The sequence below is a fragment of the Phascolarctos cinereus genome, unplaced genomic scaffold (assembly GCF_003287225.1).
Source record: "Phascolarctos cinereus isolate Bilbo 61053 unplaced genomic scaffold, phaCin_HiC Scaffold_726;HRSCAF=1367, whole genome shotgun sequence".
NCBI classification, from domain to species: domain Eukaryota; kingdom Metazoa; phylum Chordata; class Mammalia; order Diprotodontia; family Phascolarctidae; genus Phascolarctos; species Phascolarctos cinereus.
In genome coordinates, this window is record NW_027556098.1 from 299,290,363 (window position 1) to 299,307,809 (window position 17,447).

The following is a 17,447-nucleotide window of genomic DNA, read 5'->3' on the forward strand; positions in this document are numbered from 1 at the left end:
CAAATATAGTATTTCCAAGTAGACCTTTATCCTAACTGAACATTCCTAGATGTCAGTTTTTTTAAAAAAGGGAATAAAGCACACAGCTTTTTTTTAAATTTGCTAAAGATTCACGATCAATAGTGCTACTCTGCCACAACTGAATCAATCTACCTCATGACAGCTTTGTTTCACAGTAGCTACTCCCAATTACTCTTTTCGCTTTTTACCAATTTTCTTTATTTTCTGAGGTGGCAGAGTCAATAAAGATCAAATTGCCAGCTACCCTTGGCATACCACTAGGGATTATGCTCAGTAATAAAAATGCTAGACATTTGATCCTATGTAACCTTTACACTCTTTGTACTTATAGAAGACATACACCCAAGATGGTGAGGGCTGAAAATCCCAATCACTTCTGTCATCTTTTTTATAATGTGCTTAAGATGGCAGAACATATGGAGCAATATAGAGATCTCCAGGCTGGCTAAACATCCAAACGAAGCTTACACTGCCACTGGGAGGGATACAATACACAACCCAATCACAAGAGAAGAATTCAAAGGGCAAACATTCTTTTTGTTTCTACTTAGATTTTGGCTGAAGTGAATAACCTTTTGAGAGCAACAAGAAAAAAAAATCTAAACAACAAGATGGCAATGAAAGAAATACTGTGATTCAGTTAAAAGTGGAAAACATGAGACAGGATGGAAGTTTCTTTACCAAGGTAATCTGGAGAAAGTAAGTATCCCTCAATTAAAAGAATGGTGAAAATGCAAGATATGCCAAGTGTGAATCTTCTAAGGTTATACTAAACTGGATTCTCCTTTCCTAACTTCATGTGAACCAAATGCAATAAACTTTTTTTTTAACAGTGCTAATTCATCTCAAACAATTCATAATATCACTGATTTAGAACTAGCAGGGAACCCAGAGGTCATCTAGTCCCCCACAGAGATTTTACAGATGAGGGGACTGAGGTTCAATGAGATTAAGCAATTTTCCCAAGATTTCATAGATGGCCTTCTACTATTTAATAATGGCAGTACTGGGATTTGAAGCCAGGTCATTTGACTCCAAATCCTTTCCGTTGTAACATACTGCCTCCAGAAGGTGGGTGCTCAATAAAAGCATATTGTTTGAAATACGCACATGTACATACACAGGGAAAAAAGTAGGAAGAACTCAATGCACTTTAGAGAAAGAATGAGTATTTAGAGACTTCTGAAGTGTGCATGTTAACATTTGTTAAGTCTTTTCTCTAAAGACTCATAGAATGATAGATTGCAGGGCTGGAAAGGATCCTAACCTAGTCCTATACCTTCACTTTATGGGTGAGGCAATTGTGCCCTGGCCAAACTGTTTAAGAAAAATAGATATATACAATGAAATAAAACTATCCTTAAGAAGTTTCTATTAATACATTTTTCCTAAGTAACACATTACAGTTTTGAGGCCCCTACCGTATCGGCCCATTTTTCTTTTGCAAGATGCTTTTCCTGTGAAGAAGTTTTTAAAGCAATTCCTTGAGAGTTTTTCTGAATAACAAGAGTACTTTTCCACTAGACCACAAAAGGGGGAACCTCCAGAGACAGCTTGCTAAATGAACAACAGCAAAAGTGAGAGGTGAGGCAACCAAGAATGATAATTTGAATGGGCAAAGGCACTAAGTACAAATTAGCTCAAGGTGTTTTAGAGCAGGAGTATGTTAACTTGAGAGTCCATTAACTTCAGTTTTTAAAAAACACATATCTTGATCACTATATTTCAGTACAATAGACTTCATTCATAACCCAATTTATTGTTTTTTCTGCATTTAAAAAACATTATTCTGAGAAGGGATTTATAGGCTTCACCAGATTACCAAAGGAGGCCAAAGGTTAAGAGCTCCTATTCTAGAAACTAAATGACTTCTAGTGGTATGGGCTTCTGATCGCCTTTGGTATCACTCAAAACCTACTTAATACATTGAGAAAAACACACTAAAATACAAATTTACCACAGCAGATAGATAATCTTCCCTATTATGCCATATATGGTCATGTTAAATAGGCAAGTACAGAAACTCAGATTGATAAACACATTAAGAAGCCATTCCGAAACAGCATTGGATGTAGAAAGAGGAAGAACCCGCATTCTAACTCCACCTCAGTCATCTTAACCACCTGTCACAACTTATTGGAGGCTTAGTTTACCAATCTGTAAAATGATGATAAGTTGTGAAGATCAAATGGGATAAGTTAAGCACTTTAAAAATTAATGTAAGTGACTCTTAGCTATTCTTATTATTTGGAGTAAAATGACCTAAATTCCCATCTCAGCTTGGCCACTTATTACCTTTGTGACCACATTAAAATCACTGTACCTCCCTGGGTTTCAGTTTCCTTATCTTTGTACTAGATGATCTCTAAGGCCCATCTCAGCTCTAAATCCTATAATTAGACTAGGTATCAACAGCTGAGTGAGCAGATTCCTTCACATCCTCTTTATTCTCATACACAGATATTCTGTTATGTTTATCTGGGTGAACTGAAGCAGGATTGTGAAATTGAGGGCTTCCAGTTTTATGGTCAGAATTAATTTCCATATGAATCAATGAGGAAAGGAGGAAAAATTCTATGTTATAAAAAACATTAAAAAGGAAAATGTGGAATTCAATTTAACGATATTAAAATCTCTATTCCATATGGGGCTACAAAGACAAAAACGAAACAGTTCTTCCCTGACCTCAAGAAGCTTACATCCTGCTGGAGGGGCAGGGAAGGAGGTGGCAGAATACAAGCACACATACATAAGTAAGCAGTAATTTGAGATGGAGAACACTAAGAACTAGGGGATTCAAAGAAGGTTTCTCAAAGCATGTTATACTCGAGCTGAATCTTGAATGAAGACAGGGATTCAGAGAGGAAGTATTAAGGAATGCATGCCAGGTATAAAGTCTGACTTGAGCATGGGAGATGGAATGTCTGGTTCAGAGAACAGCTAGTAATCCAGTCTGGAGTGTGTGTGAAGGGAAGTCATGTGAAATAAAGCCAGAAAGGCAGGTTTGAATTGTGAAGGGCTGTAAATGCAACTGAAGAAATTGTATCTTATCTAAGAGGCAAAAGAAAGCTGCTAAAGGATTTTGCTTTTTTTTTTTAAAGTGAGGAGTAATATGATCAGACTGGTGCCTTAGGAAGATTATTTTAGCAGCTGTGTAAAGGACAGATTGGAGAAGATAATACCGGACGTAGGGAGATCAATTTAGGAGGCCAGTATTCCAGGTAGGAGATGCTGAGAATCTTAATGAGAGTGACAGCTGTGCAAGTGGAGACCAGGAAGGAGATGGAAGAAAAGCGGTGGAGATAGAAATGATAGTACTTAGCAAATGCCCAGACATGGGAGGTGAGGGAGAGGAAAGAGTCTACAACGGTTTCCATGACGTTGTGCTCTCCTGCTTTTACCCTTCTCCATATCTGACTGTGCCTTCTCAAGCTGTTTTTCTAGTGCTTCATCCATCATCCATCTTTTAAGCATGGATGTCCCCTAAGGTCCTGTTCTGTCCTATACTTTCTTTGTTCTCTCTACACTCTCCTTTAGTGATTTCATCTTGTTCCTATGGATTCAGTTATCATCTCAACACTGACTACTCCCAAAGTTTTTATATATGTGGTATGTATGTGTGTGTATATCTCATACACAGAATATCCCTCTTGTTGGGAGAGTGCATCAGTTACTATAGTTTTAATATGAAAGACATGTTCCAGCTAGGTGAAATATGTGTATGTGCATGTGTGAGTGATAAACTTTGCTTAGGAGACAGAAGATGGATAAAGAACTAGAAAAAGAACCTGAGAAGGTACAATCAGACATGAAGGAGGATTGGCAGGAGAGACAATGTCATGGAAACTAAAGGAGCAGAATGGGCAGGAGGAGGGGAGACAGTCAGCAGTACCAAAAACTGCAGAGAACAAGGAGAATAGGTTCTAATAAGTTCCACATTTCCAACTAAACAAAGCTATAAGCTTCCTGAAGGCAGTTACCAAGTATTACACACCAGAGTAGAACCACTGAGAGCAGAGGTGACATCAACCAAACTAAACTGCTTTTCTAACTTTCCTTCTATTTCTTAAATATATCTGTGGAGACATAATTCTAGACTCTACAATTCTATTACACAGTGAATCATTACCCACAATTCTAACAAAAGACACGAGAATCAGCACTCAAAAAGCAATTAGACTCGAAATATAACCAAGTGCTCTATTTAGTGATGTCATTGTGAAAAAAGATCTCTTGGCAGATTGCTGACTGTTGCTCTCATGCCATAGGTAGGTCTCTCAGTCATTAACCTCTTTGGAGATACCAGGATAAAGCTCTATTCATTTTTTTTTGCTCAGTAGACAGAGCTAGTTTAGAACCCATAAGAACAAAAACAACAAAAACCCACCATCATAGCTGGAGGTAGAAAGATTTTTTTTAGTACTGAGTTCCACTTACAAGAAGATCAATTTGGGCTTCTAGGAGGTCTAGAAATATGAGAAAATTACATCAAAGCAAACAATCTTTAAGAAATGAGATTTGAAGGGAAAAAGTCTAACAATGGGAAAAACTTTTTTAAAACCACGATGAGGCAAGATGGGCTCTGGTAAGGGGTATTCTTCCTTATTTGGGGTCGATGAGCCAGTGACTCTAATTAGGTCCAATACAGCCAAAATACGTGATGTTTTAGCACCTATGCTACACTGCTGAATTATAGGTGAACAAGCTCATTTAAAAGTAGATTTAGTCCACCCAAAAGGCAACCCTAACAGTATTTCCCTGATTATTTCATATATATATATATATATACATATATATATATAATGCCTACCTAAGATGGAAGCTTAAATATGGAGAAATTAGGAAAAAATAACAGGAACAAAAAGGAACATGGATGGTACAGAGGAATGCTCCAACTTCATCACTCAACTGAAACTACTCTGTCCAAAGTTACCAACAATCTCTTAATCACCAAATCTAATGGTTTTTGCTCAATCCAATCCTTCTTGGTCTATCTTTGATAGGGTTGACTGCCTTCTCCTTCTGGAGAGTTTCTCTTCTCTGCATTTTCATGGCACCCCTCTCTCCTGGTTTATCTCTTACCTGTCCAACTCTTTTCTTTTCTGGCTCATCATCCACATCATGCTGCCTCACTGTGAGTGCTTCCCAAGGTTCTATTCTACAACCTCTTCTCCTTCTCTCAGCTTCCATCTATCTATCACCTTTATCTTTATCTATCACTTCTCTGCAGATGACTCCTAGATCGATTTGTCTATCCTCAGTTTCTCCCCTGAGCTTCAGTCCTGCATTACTAATTGACCACCAGACATTTCAAACTGGTGTAACTGGTGTCCTATGCAGATCTCAAACTCCACACGTCCAAAACCGAAATCATAACCTTTTCCCCTAAACCCTCCCCTCTTCCAAACTTCTTTATTTCTACTGAAGTCATTCTGTCAGTCTCTGGGGTTCAAAAATCTCAGAATTATATTTAACTCTTCATTCTCCCTCAACCCAAATATTCAGTCAGTTGTCTAATCTTATAATTTCTATCTTCACATCTCTTGCATCCAACCCTTTTCTCCACTCAGAAAGCTACCACCTCAGTTCAGGCCACCTCTTACCTAGATTACAACAATAGCCTGCTCATTTATTTCCTTGACTCAAGTATCTCCCTTCCAAGCTATCCAACTCACTGCTGCCAAAGTGATTTTTATTAAGTGAAGATCAGACTAGGTGTCTCTCCAACTCAGTCAATTCCAGTGGCTTCCAGTCATGTCTAGGATAAAAAATACACTCCTCTATTTAGCTTTTAAAGCCCCTGCACCACTTGGCCCCAGTCTATCTTTCCAACCTCGATATACATTTTGCAGTACTCACCTTCCCACACTTAGTGAACCAATTGAACTAGTTTTCTCTCTGTTATACACACACACACACACACACACACACACACACACACACACACATATGCACATGGACACACAGATGGGTGCACACACACTCCATCTTTGGTCTCTGTGCCTTTTCATTGGCTGTCCCATGTGCCTTACCTCTATCTCAGATTCCCTCTCTTCCTTTAGAATGATCTTTTGCATGAAGCCTTTCCTCATCCCACAGCTTCTAATACCCTCTCTCTCTCCCTCCCAGGCCACCGTGTACTAACTACCTTGTATATGTTTGCATTTATTAACTTTATATTTATGCTGTTTATAGTTTAAATGTTATGTTGCCTCCCTCATTAATAATTGGCCCCTTAATAATAACTAGCATTTATATAGTCCCTTATATGTTACCTTACTTGATCACTGAAGGTAGGGATAGTGTCATTCTTTGAACTCATATCTCCAGGTCTTGGAACACAGCAGGTGCTTAATAATTACCTATTGATAGATTGCCTCCATTGATCTTTATCTTTATCTAAATGCTCTCTACCATGCTTTCCTCCTCTGATTTCTGAATTTCTTCATATGAGTATGTTCTGCTCCACTCTCTCACATGCCCCTTATATCTCTCCTGTTCCTTCTATACCCTTTCAGTCACATTCCAGTTGTGGGGCTGATCCCACCAAGTCTCAGTACCACCTATAAGACCAAATTTGCCACTGGTTTACCTTGCTTATTTTCCATACTTTGTATATTTATGGACAACTGTAGCCTTTATTGCTGACTCCTTTCTTGGATTTTGTCTCCTTTTGTCCCTCTACTTCAGTTTTCACCTCAATATCAAGGAGTTAGACTAGATGGTTTCTTGTGTCATAGAACTAATGATTTATGAATCTATGAATTTAATTTGATTTAGTGACTCTGTAAGTAAAGGAGATGAGTTAGTTTGAAAAAATTCTCCAAACTCTATACAACTACTACTGCTACTGCTACTGCTACTGCTACCGCTACTGCTACTGCTACTACTACTACTTGCAAAGTTTATATATAACCTACTATGTGCCAGGCACTATGCCAAGCATTTTTACAAATATTATTTCATTTGATCCTCACAACTACCCTGGGAGTTAGGTATTGTTATTATCCCCATTTTACAGATAAAAAAATGGAGGCAAATAGACGTTAAGCGATGCTCAAGGTCACATAGCTAGTGTCTGAAGTTATTTTTGAACTCAGGTCTTCCATACTCCAGGTACAGCACTCTATCCATTGCAATGTCTTACCATCTACTTTCTCCTTATAAATCTGACCCTATCCCTACAAGCATCATTAGTACAAGCACAAGTTCTGTGCAGCAGAAAATGCAGGTACAAACAGTAAATGTCTGACTTTCAATTAATAAAAAGAAAACTTCATAGAAAAGGTAAGATTTACCAATTTACCATCAGGAAAAATAAGAACTGGTCTTAGGGTAGTGTAGGTAGATCTATACTCTAGAATATGATTCCAAGGCCCCAACTGGGTCTACAATAGACAAAACTACAAGGTAAGATAGTATCATCATGAAAGATTCCCAAGAATGAAATTCTTATGGCATAATCATGAATGATCTTGATAAGTAAAAAAAGGGGGTGGCATCTAAAGGTACCTGGGTAGGGACTGATGGGAAGAGAAGCCAGATTCATAAAGGTTTAAGGGAAACAGGCAGTAAGGCAGTAGAAGAAATGAGTATTAATTATTCTCTGAAAAAGTCTGATGGTGAGGGAAAGAAAGCTCAAAGGGGACAACAGAGTTGAAGAAAAGATTTTTATTTGTTTTGGGAATGAGAAGACCTAAGCATACTTGCAAGCTAGGGTCTAGGAAGAACAGCAGGGAAGGAGAAGCTAAAGCCTTAAGAAAGAATAATGACTCAGAGATGCAGTTCTCAAACTTTTCAGTCTCAGGACCCCTTTAGACTCCTAAAAATTATTGAAGACTCTCTAAAGAACTTTTGTTTACATGGATTACATCTATTGAGATTTACCATATTAGAAATCAAAACATCTTAGTATTACTATGAAAATAGTTTTGATCTTGACAACCCCCTGAAATCCCAGGGGTTTATGGACCACACATTGAGAACTGCTGATGAAAAGGAAAGGAATGAGACTAAGGACACAATTACAGGGATTAGCCTTGGCAAAGAGGATAGGAACTTTTTCTTCAGAAAAAAGTAGTAAAGGATGACAGAGGTAGGTTAAAAAAAGAGAGAGAAAAATTTTGAGTAAGTAGGGATGGAAGTAAAAGAAGACCACATAAGAGTCAGACATCTCATTCAAGTAGTGGTAAGGTTATCTGAGAGTGAAAGAGGGGAAAGGGCCTGGAAGAAACCGCGGTGGGAAATGCAATAGTGAGTCAACAAGAGACTGATAAAAAGACTGCTGAATAGTACTGAGTGCCCAGCTGGGGTGACAGCATGACTTTAAAATGGCTTAGATCAGTATGGCTTGGTATCTTTCTCTAGCGATGCTCAGCAGTTCTCAAGAAGAAGCAGAAACAACACAGAGATGGAAGTCAAGGTGGGAATAGCTGCCAGTCAGGAAAGCAAGAAATTTCAGGGTGACAGTACCTGCTGAGATAGCTAGACAGAGGGAGGAAGAGAAGCAGCTGTGATCCAAACAGCCGGGACTGACAAATGACTGAGGGAATTTTAAGGGGTCAAGGTCCTAACGGCTTGAAGAATTAGTTCAGTAAACCTGAAGGGAGTTGAAGAGGTTGAAAGATACAGGAAATCATCGTCAAAAAAAGCAAATGATGAGTTAACAAGAGGAAGTATAAAATTAGTATAGTATTATTAAGCTTCACTTTGCCTCTGAACTTATCTTTTAAAAATAAAATCTACTATCTTCATCACAGGCTTCTCAATGTTATTTTTCTAAATGTTACAAATAAGGCTTTAACCTGAAGCTCTCTGGTTCTTTTGGAAAACTGAACTCAATGTGTGGTTCCAGAGACACCAAATGGATATGGTGAATATGACAACAGATTTTTATTCCTTCTACTAAAATGTGTGGCTTCATTTCTTTTAATTTCTGACTAAAACTGTATAGAATGACTAGCTGTCAAGGAAAAAAGACAAAAAACTAAAAAGCATAAAATTCTCTCAGCATCATCACCCAATTCACCTATGAAGTCTCCACACCTATAATAGGGTTGTATTAAATGCCACTCAAAGATAAATATAAAATAAACAACTAGGAGGGACACAAGGGTAATCTTCACAATGATGATCAGCTCCTGAATAAATAAAAGTTGTATTATTTATAACTTAAAGTTACATTTTATAAGTCTCATTTTAGAGAAGCAATGTCTCTTAGTGGACAGAGAGCTGGCTTGGGAACCAGGAGCCAGTGTGAACTGGTTTTTAATCCTGTCTGATATATGCTGGATATATAACTCTGGGTAAGTCACTGAACCTTTCGTTATCTCAGACACCTCTTTAAGAATAGAAGTCAAAGATAAGATGCCAACCTGCACTGGTAGTAGAGGGAGTTTCCTGAGTAGGAGTTCCATATAACAGTGAAATCACAGATCTCATCCCTATCCCTATAAGCATCATTAGTACAAGCACAAGTTCTGTGCAGTAGAAAATGTAGATACAAACAGTAAACATCTGACTTTCAATTAATAAAAAGAAAACTTCGTAGAAAAGGTAAGATTTACCAAGGTTCTTAGAAAATGGGACAGAGCTTGGTAAGTTGAGAATGGAAAAGTGATTCTGATGCAGTGATTCTATGCCCAAAGAAAAGCACAGGGGTTGGAAAAGACAAAAACCATGGCCAATAGGTTTTGAATATCAAGAAGATAGGAGATTGTACTGAAGGCCCAGCTCAAACAGCACACCCTTAAAAAAGGCTTCTGGATTGCATCAGGTGAAAGCAACCTTTCCCATATTGAAACTTAAATAGCACTTATCACCATACCATTGATATGGTGTCTGTGTTATCCTAGACTGCAGCTATTTGTGTATGCATTGTAGCTTTTCTACTAGACTGGATACTCTTGGAAGGCAAAGTCCATTCTTTATCCCTTACCGCCCAAGCACAGAGGGCCTTACACATAACTGGTACTCACTACATATTTGCTGAACAACTGATCTGGTAAATACTATTTTTTACAATTTTCTCTAGGTAAAGAAGAAAATCAAAACATAGGTCCACAGTATTTTATCTGTCACTATATGAATTATATCAGCAGAATACATTAAACCATCTATAGGGGGCAACAAAGACCAGATTAGGAGTTAGGGAAACCGAGTTCAAGCCCTAGTTCTTCTGCTAATTTGCTAATTAGGCAAGTCATTCACTTCTCATGGACAGAATTTAATGAGATGTTCTCAAGGATCCTTACATCTTAGGGCTTCTTTGACTTCTCTATGCCCACAGTTTGCCTCAGTCACAAATACTGTTTTCAATCATACTATTTTCAGTCACACAATGTTTTCAGTCACATACATACTGTCTTCAGCAGCACACACAGTTTTTAGTCACATACACATGTTTTCAGTCACACATACTGTTTGCAGCCACACACACACTATTTTCAGTCAGACTCAGTTTTCAGTCACATTGTTTGCAGTTTCACACATACTGTTTTCAAAAACAGATACAGTTTTCAGTCACAGACACTGTTTTCAGTCATGGCACCCTTGGTTCTTCTCCTTGAGGACAGGGAAGTTTGGTTTTGATCTTTAAATCCCCAAAGTCTAGTAGAGTGACAGGAACACAGTAGGTACTTTGTAGATTTTTGTTAAATTGAATTGCTGAAGTGAACTTAGAGATGCACACAGCAAATTGTAGGGAACCTGACCCAAGCAATCCACCAGTGGCTAAACAGGACTGTAACCTGCTGATATACTTCATCCAGAGGCAACTCTCCCTATTACCTAATGCAATGTCGAAAAGAAAAATAAGCCTAGACTTAGAATCAGAAGCCCTGGATATGAGCTTCAGCTCTGTCATTTATTATTGCCTCATTTAAAAGAGTTAATAATATTTATACTGTCTTTCTTAGGATTACTGTGAAAAAAGCACTTTGTCAACTGTAATAGGCTATATAAATGGTGTTGAAAGCATCAGAAGTATTTATCTCAATAAGGGAAAGACTAAGAAGGTACATGATCCCTGCCTTTAAGTATCTGAGAGGCTGTCTCACAGAAGAAGGACTAGACTTGTTCCATTTGGCCACAGAGAACAGAACAAGGCTATTCAGAGAGATGAGTTTCAGGAAAACTTTCCTAACAATTAGAGCTGCCAAAAACACAAACAAATAAACAAACAAATAAAAAAGATGAGTTCCCCATCACTAGAAACTGAACGTTCACTTTTTAGGGACATTATCAATGAGATTCCTACTCAGGTACATGTTGGAACAGAAAATTCTTGAGATCCCTTCCAAGTAGAAAGTTCTGTAATTAAGCAAAACATTAGAAAGACACCCTTTCCTTCCTATCAAGCCTGCATATGCTCTCTTCTCTCCTAGATTGCAATTTTGCATTGGTAAAGTGGAAGGAACTGGTGCAAAGGCCACTGACTACCAAGGCAGAATAACAGCACAAATTACCTACACAAAAAATAAGTGATAAAATGCATGATCACTGTTCATTCTTCCTCTGCAGGTTAGCCATCCTTTTCTGTTCCTTTTTGGGAGGCTGCGTTCTCTCATACAGAATCATATGCTACATCCATTATGGCAGCCTTGTTTTGTATACTAAGCATAGAAGAGCCTGTCTACACTAAAAATTAAGAAACACGGGAAACAGTTCTATGTAAAAATACATAAAACAATGTTATATTAAATGCATCAACTAATTAGAATTTAAGAGCATTTACCTCTGCTCCCAAACTGAGGGAGATGATCTCATTCTCAAAAGCGGAATGGGTATCAATGTGAGGAGGAATTCCTGAAACAGAATTAGTAGGTCATTTTCTTTTCTTTCTTGTTAAAAGCTTATATACACACAGACACACACTATATCTGTATACATATATGTATACACACACTATATCTGTGTACATATGTGTATACACACACATATATATTATAGACATGGGCTTATATGCTTGGCACATGGTTGTTTAATAAATACTTGTTGATTCATTAACTGGCTATATTTAGTATAATAAAAAGCTCAAGCAATAGCAAGGAAAATATAATTTGAACCAAAAGGGAAAGGTAAGGTAAATATGATTTCTCAACTTAGAACTAAATACAGTGGGTAGTCCTATGTCTTAAGATTCAGGAAAAATTCTACTGGGCCTAAGTTCAGCTCATCAGATTTACTTCTTACTTGAGACATTGACTGGCCCTACTGGAGCCCAAGATAAAACTGGAGGGGAGAAAGGTACAGGAGTGGCCAGGATTCAGAAAGATTTCAACTGCTGACACATCAATGCCACTTCATCACAAAAGACATTTCCTGAAAGCAGTGGATTTTAACCAGGTGTGAATACAACCTAAATCACAGATAGGAATCAAATCTAAGGAGAGCCTTGACTGAATGCACGGCTTTTCTGTTTATTCACTCTCTATAAATCAATTAATTAACTGCCTGAGCATTTGTCTTCTCTAAGGGAGAACCCTACCCACAGGAGGAAAAATTTTTTAAAAGCATCTGAGACAGTCCTTCCCCTTAAGGAGCTTATATATTCCTTACGATATGCTGATCTGCTCCAAATATCAGAAAAGAGTGTTGCCAGATTAGTTGAGATCAATCAAGGCAGTAGTGTCAAACTCAAATGCAGGAAGCATATTGATTTAGAAGACTACAAATTAACATTACCTACACTGTACTGTATTTTTATTTATTTTGTTAAACATTTTCTGATTATATTTTAATCCAGTTCAAGTAATACTCCCAAGGTTTTAGCCTGCCCCAAAAGGTTGACAACTCCGACTTGGGGATTTCTTGTGAGTCTCTGAACCTAAATTTGCTATTTACAGAGGTTCTGATGTGGGAAGAAGAGCAAAGCCATCTGACAATACTGCCAATCTTCTCACAATCATTCATCATTATATCCATGACTCCTACTGTTGTTCACTTCCCTTTTGAGCTCATCTTTTTCAATTAATTATTCATTTCTTCCTTTTCTCACATTTTAGACAATTTTTTTTTATTTCTCTAATGGAAACAGGAGAGGAAAAGAGTTCCAGACAACTATTTTTTAACAGAATCACCAATATTTTAAAGAAAAGTTCCATACAGAGTCTAGACTATTTCTATTGGACCAAGGTCAAGCAGAAGTAATTAGTAACAGCAAAACAGTAATAATTTATGAGGCAAGTATTGTAAAAACAAGTAGTATTAATAAGACATTATATTCTTCAGGGTTATTTCTGTTACTTTTTAAAAATGAAATATGGGCTTTGGAATTTTCAGAAGAAGTACTCACCCTGCCCAGGTTCATACTGATTTATTGTCAACTGATCAGGGATATATTTAATGTGTCCTTCCTTCAAACACTTCTCTAAAATACTGTTACAAATATCAGGAAGACCTGCAGTTAAAATTATAAGTATAAAACAGCAGACTAGAAATGTTTTATTCTAAATCTAACAGCTAAATCCATAACCAATCTAACAGCTAATCCATAACACAAACTACTCATACCTCCCACAAAATACCAAGTATTTTTTAAATTTTATAATTTTTTTGGTTGCTGCATAAGATTTTAGAGTAAAATTCAAGAATGACTAAGAATTTTTGCATTTTATAAAACAAGTCTCCAGAAGTGATGAAATAATAGGTCAAATCAGAGCATAACTTAAAAAAACCCAGTGATACATTTTTGGGAGTCTAGATCTGTAATTTCATTGCTGTGGAATTTCCCTCCACCAATACAGATTATAATTTATACACATGGCCAGCATATATCAAGGACAGAACTTGAACCTGGGTTTTCCTGACTCCCAGTCTCTCTGTCTTTTTACAACTTCAAGGTGACTCTCTAATATTTTATTTATTTAATATTATTATTTTATTAATAATATTTAATATTTTATTTATTATTTATAATATGTTGTTTTATGAAATAAAATACTAAAAATTCAAAAAGATTGCAGTAAAAGTAAAGTTCTGGTGCAAGGTATTTCTTTTGTTACCAAATCAATACTAATCATTCTTGGGGGTGAAGAGAAACAGAAGGCAGAGGATTTCAATCACAAAACTTGTCTCTTGGTTTTTCTTTCTTCCTCTCAATTTTGAAGAATTTCATATTCAGTTGAAGAAACTATCCAAAGCATATGGAATCACAAAATTTGAGAGGTGGAAGACAGTCCAAACCTCTCATTTGAAAAATGAAGACTAGAAAGTCCAACCCACACGTACAAAAATATTTATAACAATTCTTTTTGTAGTGGCAAAGAATTGGAAATTGAGGCGATGCCCATCGATTGGGGAATGGCTAAACAAGTTGTGGTATATGAATGTAATGGGATACTACTGTCCCATAAGAAATGATAAGCATGCAGACTTCGAAAAAACCTGGAAAGACTTATATGGTGCTGAGTGAAATGAGCAGAACCAGGAGAACATTGTACACAGTAACAGCCATGTTGTGCAATGACTGACTTTGATAGACTTATCTCTTCTCAGCAATGCAAGAATCTAAGACAATTCCAAAAGACTCCTGATAGAAATTGCTAGTCACATCCAGAGAAAGAACTATGGAGTCTGAATGCAGATGGAAGCATACTATTTGCTCTCCTTTTCCTTTGTTGTTTTGTTTTATTGCTTCATTCTCCATGGTTCCTCCCATTAGTTCTAATTGTTCTTTACATTATGACTAATACGAAAATATGCTTAATATGAATGTATAAGTAGAGCCTATATCAGATTGCATGCCATCTTGGGGGGTGGGGAGGGAGAGGAGTGGGAGGAAGAGAAATTCTAAAATTCAAAATCTTATAGAAGTGAATGTTCAAAACTACAAATAAATTAATTTAAAAAAAAAAGACTAGAAAGTCCAGAGTCCAATGTCATACAGCTACTTAACAGAAAATCTTCTGGGACCAGAACCTAGCTGCCCTGACCCCTAAAGGCCCAGTATTCTTTCTGATATATTATGGTGCTTCCTCCTTTCTTTTGAATCCCACTTAAATAATGTGCACAGCTTACAGCATCATAGGATCAAAGACGTAAAGATCATCTAGTTCAATCCTCTGATTTTCTAAATGAGAAAACTGAGGCTCAGAGAGATCTAGTGATTTCATTTTCCATCAGATTCTGCTCCTCCAAACTTCTCCATCATGCTCCAGACATCTCTTCATGCCTCCAAGCCATGTACCTTCTTCTAATCAAATCCAATTCAATCAACATTTATTAAGTGCATACTATGTACCAGGCACAGAGCTAGGTGCTAGGAATACAATTAGAGGCAAAAGGGGGTTAAGTGACTTGCCCAGGGTCACAGAGCTAGTGTTTGAGGCTGGATTTGAACTCAGTTCTTCCTGACTTCAAGCCCAGCATTCTACCTGCTGCATCATCTAACTGCCTCACCTTCTTCTCCTTTTACCTCCCCCCACTTCCTACCACACAACCTTTTTCAATTTCAACATGTAAAATGTGTTGTCTTCCCCATGAGAACACAAGCTCCTGGAGGGGAAAGACTGTTTTTCTTTTTGCTTACTTTTGTATTCCTAGTGCTAGCTCAGCATCTGGCACGTAGTAAGCACTTAATAAAGACTTGTTGACCAACTGGGTTTACTGATTTGCCCATGGCTATAAAGCTCACAGGCAGGATTTGAACCCAGGTCATCCTAACTCCACATCCAACACTCTATCCACTGTATCTTACAATGATTTCAATGATAAACTATAAACATCTTCAGTTTTTGACTTTAATGAGGTGAGTCTTGAATTTCCATTCCAAATCTCTGGTCATACCACACACAATCAAACGGCACCATCTTTGCTTCACTGTGGCCATGAGTAGCAAATTTTCACAGTTGTTTTCAAATGCCACTAATAACAAAGTAACTAGCCTCCCCTCAACTAGGATGCAGTTATTACAAGAGACCTTATTTCCTATAGTGCATATTACACTGAAATTGGCTCCAATATCTATTAACAATATCTTACCTCCAGGTAATGGTTTGTCCTTCTCTACATTGTTGTTATCATAGCGAAATTCATACCCATAATGCTTTACTCTTCTATGTTTTAGAGATTTCTGAGCTGTAAAAAAGAGTAAAAGAAAAAGAAGTGATTTCTTTGGGGAAAAAATGCTTAGCCTTTTTATATGCTTCAAAGTCACCACTATGCAAGAATTATAGAGGAAGCTGCAGTATTTGCAAACAACTCTTTCTGCTGACAAATTCAACACAATTAACCAAATATCCTGCTTTTGTATCTAGTGTTTCTTCAAATCTAAAATTGTAACAATTAAGATTTCACCCAATGGCTGGTTTAAATACTATCCTATCACTCACATCGCTACTAATGAACTGGAGAGTTTTAAATCTGAGAGAGCACTCAGAGCGTTACTGATTTAAAGAAAGTGGTATTAGATTTTTAAAACTGAAAAAGAGAGTTTGAAATAGCTGAGGTTCTAACTATAAGAAATGATGAGAGAACAGTCTTCCTAGTTCTTATAAGAAATCTGCACCATAGTGACAAAGTATTATTAGTATAATTTGCTTAACTCTGAAAAAAATATGAATACTAAGAATAACTCAGAATTGAGTTATGAAAGAACAAGAGCCCTTTGAGAAGTCTGCCATCAGCTGGAAGTCCTTCTTTGGTCGAGATCCTGCCTGGGACTTATGACATGGACAAATACATTAGTTCCTCCAAATGTTTGTATTTGCAGATGACATTGCATTAAATTGCAGAGAGCCCCAGAATGTTCTAAAGCCTCCTCAGTGAAATCCATAATAATTTTAAAAATATATTGCTTGTGGCAGGTAGGTGGCGCAATGGATAGAGCACTGGCCCTGGAGTCAGAAGGACCTGAGTTCAAATCTGGCCTCAGACACATGATACTCACTAGCTGTGTGACCTCGGCCAAGTTACTTAACCTTGATAGCCTTGCCGAAAAAAAAATTTGCTTTAAACATCAACATTATAAAAACAAAATGAATGAAAAAGGCACATTAGGCAGAGTACCTCATCTAGCTGAGTGGGTGACTGTGTGTCTGTTTGCATGTACGTGTGTGTCGATGGTCACATATGCATTCATGTGTGTATGCTATTGTGGCCAAAACAATTTATCACTCCATGGCCAACCTGGCTATGAACCTCACCAAACTTAGCTAGGCTAATTACTAGATAACAAGCATAGAATCCATCACTGAGTCAGTATTTGATACCTTTCTACCTTGTGAGAACCTGCTAGAGCTAACACAGTCCCCAGGAACTCAGTCATCTGTAAGCTGCTACAAAATATCAGTCAGATTTCTAAGGTAAACAATACATACATATCATGCCATATATCACATCACATATTTACATATACGTGTGTATATACATGTACGTGTGGTGTTTGTGTGTGTGTGTGTGGTTAATATGTATGTATATACCCAGAT

At 37.3% G+C, this 17,447-nt stretch overlaps 1 protein-coding gene across 1 annotated transcript in view; it reads right to left on the reverse strand.

Annotated features, from left to right (window-relative positions):
- ALKBH8 (alkB homolog 8, tRNA methyltransferase) overlaps nucleotides 1-17,447 on the reverse strand; it is a 50,728-nt gene that overhangs the window by 20,574 nt on the left and 12,707 nt on the right. Inside the window, exons 5-7 of the mRNA XM_020996179.2 lie at nucleotides 16,003-16,098; nucleotides 13,316-13,420; nucleotides 11,756-11,826 (exon numbers count right to left, since the gene is read on the reverse strand). Of these exons, the coding sequence (XP_020851838.1) occupies nucleotides 11,756-11,826; nucleotides 13,316-13,420; nucleotides 16,003-16,098 (272 nt within the window). The remainder of the gene's footprint in view (nucleotides 1-11,755; nucleotides 11,827-13,315; nucleotides 13,421-16,002; nucleotides 16,099-17,447) is intronic.